The 4,763-nt window shown below is 41.6% G+C and overlaps 2 protein-coding genes and 1 long non-coding RNA gene across 3 annotated transcripts in view; 2 read left to right on the top strand and 1 right to left on the bottom strand.

Annotated features, from left to right (window-relative positions):
• LOC107836225 (E3 ubiquitin/ISG15 ligase TRIM25-like) overlaps nt 1-1,334 on the bottom strand; it is a 7,744-nt gene extending 6,410 nt beyond the window's left edge. Inside the window, exon 1 of the mRNA XM_016671467.1 lies at nt 109-1,334. Coding sequence (XP_016526953.1) covers nt 109-807 — 699 coding nt within the window. The 5' untranslated portion in view covers nt 808-1,334. The remainder of the gene's footprint in view (nt 1-108) is intronic.
• Nucleotides 1-1,999, top strand: part of LOC103138022 (neuropilin-1a-like) — a 19,386-nt gene extending 17,387 nt beyond the window's left edge. The window contains exon 7 of the mRNA XM_007552084.2: nt 1,496-1,999. Coding sequence (XP_007552146.1) covers nt 1,496-1,773 — 278 coding nt within the window. The 3' untranslated portion in view covers nt 1,774-1,999. The remainder of the gene's footprint in view (nt 1-1,495) is intronic.
• Nucleotides 1,995-4,377, top strand: LOC107836226 (uncharacterized). The gene is made up of 3 exons (XR_001662087.1): nt 1,995-2,006; nt 2,870-2,872; nt 3,167-4,377. It is a non-coding gene; the product is annotated as an uncharacterized LOC107836226 (long non-coding RNA).
• Nucleotides 4,378-4,763: the final 386 nt, after the last annotated feature.

Genomic DNA, 4,763 nt, shown 5'->3' with positions numbered 1-4,763 from the left:
TCGACTCACTTCAGTTTCCTGCTGGGATCTGATCTGCTGCTTCACATCAGAGCTTCTTTTCTGGAGGAGACAGATCAGCTCAGTGATGATCTTCTCACTGTCCTCCACTGCTTTATCAGCAGAGCGATTGATGGCCTCCACCTCCTGTTGAAGCAGCTTCACATCTTCCTCTCTGTCTTGAATCATTTGTTGAATTTTCTGTTGTTTCTCCTCCAACCCTCTTTGCCTCTCGGCTATTTCTGCTGCTACTGTCACTGTGTCATGGTCTTTATGTTCATCCACAGAGCAGAGATAACAGATAAACTTCTGATCAGTGCGGCAGAACATCTTCATCACCTCATCATGCTTAGAGCAGATGTTCTCCTGGAGGTTCTTGGACGGCTCCACCAGCTTGTGTTTCTTAAATGCAGCTGAATCATAATGAGGCTGAAGGTGTTTCTCACAGAAAGAGGCCAGACAGAATAAACAGGACTTGATGGCTTTCAGTTTTCTTCCAGTGCAGAAATCACAGGCCACATCTTCAGGTCCAGCATAGCGGTGATCAGCAGCAGCAGCTTGGAGTCCAGTCTTCTTCATCTGCTCCACTAAAGCTGCTAGCATGGTGTTCTTCTTTAGCACAGGCCTCGGTGTGAATGTCTCCTTGCACTGTGGGCAGCTGTGGATTCGTTTCTCATCCTCTTCATCCCAGTGGGTTTTGATACAGTTCATACAGTAGCTGTGTCCACAGGGAATCGTCACTGGATCCTTCAGTAGATCCAGACAGATCGAACAGCATAAAGTTTCTTGATCCAGCTGATTGTGCTCCATTCTGGCTCTCAGTCACAGTAGCTGTGTAAGTTTACTGAAAACAGCAACAGGTTTGAGCTCTAATCTGTGACTCACATCCAGTGCAGAGAGGCTGCAGCCAGTCAGGTTTCACCTTCAGCTGGTTCCTCCCAGCTTCAAGGCGTGTTTGAACAGGAAAGTCAGCCTGAGGGAGAGGCTGGAAGAAGATTAAGCAAACGAATGATATTAAGGAGTCAGTTGTCCTATAATGAAGAAAAAGCAACAATGTTATTGCAGACATTTTCCAATGTCCATAGTACAAATAATATTAGTAAACAGTGTAGTTTACTAATACACTACACTGTATTAGTAAACTACACTAACCAGTTCTCTACAGTTCTCTCTGTAGAGAACTGGTTCTCTACAGAGAACCGGTTCTCTGTAGAGAACTGGTTCTTCTACAGAACCGGTTCTCAAAATGTTGGCCAATGTTTCTTTTATAATGTTTTAAAAGCAACTCTAGACAGATGGGTTTTTAGTTTTGATTTAAAGGACTCACAGTTTCAGCTGTTTTGCAATTTTCTGGATGTTTGTTCCAGATTTGCGGGGCATAGAAGCTGAATGCTGCTTCTCCATGTACCTGGTTTTACCCATCTCTGAAATACCAAGTTAGTTGAAAATATGTCCTGATCTCAACCATCTAATTTGAGCGTCTTCTTGTCCCTTGCAGCCATGGACTCCCTCTCTCAGGAAACGGGTGAACTCGGCAGGCCGGGCAACATGCTGAAGACGATAGACCCCATCCTCATCACCATCATTGCCATGTCGGCTCTGGGCGTCTTCCTGGGCGCCATCTGCGGCGTCGTGCTGTACTGCGCTTGCTCGCAGGGCAGCATGACTGATAGGAACTTATCCGCCCTGGAGAACTATAACTTTGAGCTGGTGGACGGCGTCAAGCTAAAGAAGGACAAGATAAACGGACAGACGAACAACTACTCAGAGGCGTGAGCCCGAAGGCGCAGAGGGCGGAGCTTTGGCAACTCCGCTAGCGGACACGTTACAAGCAGCCAATCACAGGGCTGACGCCACTAATGGGACGGCAGGGTGGGCTAACAGTGAGCCGATTTCATTTTTATTTCTCAGGAGCGTTGGTGGAAGGGACTCACCTGTAGGGGGCACTGTGTATAAAGAACCTGTACAGCAAAAAAGAAGAAAACTAAGGATTCTCTTTGTTTTTTGGCGTGCTTTGTTGATTTCACGTAATCACATGCTGGTGTTGAGACCAATTCAGACGAAAGTATCGTTAGTGAACTTTTGCAGAAAGATTTAATGTTTCTGTTTGTTGTTTTTTCTCGTCTTTTCGTTCGAGTGTTTTGAAGAATGAGCAAAGCTAGCTTAACGCGTGTGGAAGTGTGTGTGGACATCTCACTCATATACATCTGCATCTGAGGTGTGTCTGACTATACAAACCGTGTGTGTGTGTGTGTGTGTGTGTGTGTGTGTGTGTGTGTGTGTGTGTGTGAGTGTGTGTGTGCGTGCGTGTGTGTGTGTGCGTGTGATCTTGACGCAGGACCACTGACCTGCTCCGACAGTGCCTTTTTTTTCCTGTTTTTCTGTTGCCTTGTTTTCTGCTGGTTGCTTTCCCATCGGCTGGCATTCTTTCCAGGGTTCCTATACAAACTACGGGGAAAGGTTTCCAGGCTGTGTCCGTAAAGCAGCATCTTTTTATTGCTGTAATTTTACCATAAAACAGCTTCTGGTTACACTGGCATTCACTCAGCTGTTGAGTTCCAGGTTTATATCCGCAGAACTGAAGAAAACTATGAAAATTCCCAATATGGTAAATGTGTAGGAGCCCTGAATGCCTCATATTCATGGCACATGACACATCCAACGTATTGTACATAGGTTTTAATATATATTTGAGCGCCCTTTTCTATAGAGGAAGACACCAGTGCTGCAGTATCCTTTCTGTTTTCAAATCACACCAGTCGCCGAAGGATGTTTACCATCGCTGGTGAGTCAGAGGAGAAAACGCTCCAATGAAAGGGAATTTATGTCTTAACAGGGTAAAAACACACAACCTCAGCAGCTACAGTGACAGAAAGTCACAGGGGTTTCATTGATTACACTTGGATCTGGCTGGGCACATTGTTAAACTGCCTCCAAGTATTCATCTTGTGTGAATGTAATGTTGAGGAACCAGAATACAAACTACATGGACCTGCATGTAACAACATGGCAGCCGCAATGCAAGCTAGCTGCAGAAACTCTGGTGATAGGCTTGAAGACCTAATAGGAGGCAATGAAACAACACATTAGAGTTAACATCCTTTTCAGAAAGGTAAATGACTTTGATTTATAGTATTAATTTGCTATACAGATGGTGAATTTTAACTAGTTTCCGTTGTTTTAGACTTTCCTGCTGCCCATCTTTACCTTCACTAAGTTGATTGGGTTGTCCAGTCCATTTGTGTTTCATGGATCAAAAGAGCGCTGAAACCCAACTTTTTTTTTTTTTTATCAAAAAATGCTCTTTCCAATTTTTGCAGGTTCCCATTAAGTAAATTTATTTTAGTAATTCAATGGTCAATAGAGGCTACTAGGTGCTACTAGAGGCACCAAAAATCCCTTCAAGCCTGGAAAAGCTTTGGGATTCAGAATCACCTGGAGGACGAATTTCTGGGTTTTTGTTACTTCAGTGACATAATTTCAGATGATGCTGGGAAAGTTTGGGGGAAGTCTGTTCCTTTACTCCATTTTTATCTCAGCTGAGCAAATCATTTGATTTTGTTTAAGCCTCAATTGTTTTACTTTAGTGCATTCATATCTTTCTTCACCAACAGAGGGAATGTTGCTTTACAGCTGAAAGAAAACTCGGGGAGGAAAACGGTTCCATCATTCAGCAGCTTGTTTGTGTTCATGAACAGATATAAGTGATAAATAAACATCATCATCAGAAACTTAGGGGAGAAACAGATGCGTAACGCATTTTCTCCTCTTCTATAGGAATGTCTGATGTTTCAGCCGGACTCCACTAAAGAAAAAGGATGCTGCAGCACTCGTCCTGAAAACAAATGTTGCACTGATATATTTAAAAAAGAAAAAATCTATGTGTTTATGATGTTGATTTATGAAAAGAGAGGAGGGAAAACGGAGAGGACAGTGTTATTGTTGCTTCTTTTTAACATGGTTTTAGACAGCCATGGTATAATTCTGAATTGTACAATTTACAGAGATGTTTTTCATTCTCGAAAAAGCTTATATACGAGTAACGATTTTATTTACTTGGTATAATATCACCTTGTGTTTTTTGTACCGTCACTGATGTACGTGCCATTGTTTTCTTCTGTTTTTCTTTGGATGACAAGAGAAAGCGTTTTATTTTCTGTACTGTTTCCGTAGTTTTCTTGTCTAAGAAAAAAACAAAAAACAAAGGAAAACAAGGAAGTAAAAAGAATCAGAAAGCTGTGAGGCCTTATGTGACTTAAAGTATTGTTTGTACTTTGACTTTCTGCTCCGCACCCGACTCATCCATCTCTGTTGTTTCAGACTCTCATCACTGACTATTACATTCCAAAGAATTGGGTCAAATAAATGTTTTAAATAAAACGTGCTCTGGTCCGTTTTATTTTTTAGATTTTACCCAAAATTTTAATTTCTGGAACCACCCATCCTTTCACTAACTACCAAACACTTTACAGTAAAAATGTCTTAGCATACACTAGCATAATTTAGCTGATGTTGTTTTGCAACACTTTTTGCTTAAATGATGTCATCAGGCATAAAAGTTTGTGATTTCTTAATTGTTTTAACCAATTATTCTTGCTTAAATTTCCATCTCCAATTCTAAGCGGTCGACACAGTTTGCACAATACATTGTACTTCTATGATGTTAGCATGATAATGCTAATTTTGGTTGATGTTACTGTTAGCATGCTAACAATAACGGCTAACAGTTAGCATTATTATTTCATTGAGTGTTACACTGAGTGTTA

Source organism: Poecilia formosa, unplaced genomic scaffold (assembly GCF_000485575.1).
Source record: "Poecilia formosa unplaced genomic scaffold, Poecilia_formosa-5.1.2 Scaffold45, whole genome shotgun sequence".
NCBI lineage: Eukaryota > Metazoa > Chordata > Actinopteri > Cyprinodontiformes > Poeciliidae > Poecilia > Poecilia formosa.
The sequence above is the reverse complement of the archived record's forward strand: the minus strand, read 5'-3'. Positions and strand labels throughout refer to the sequence as shown.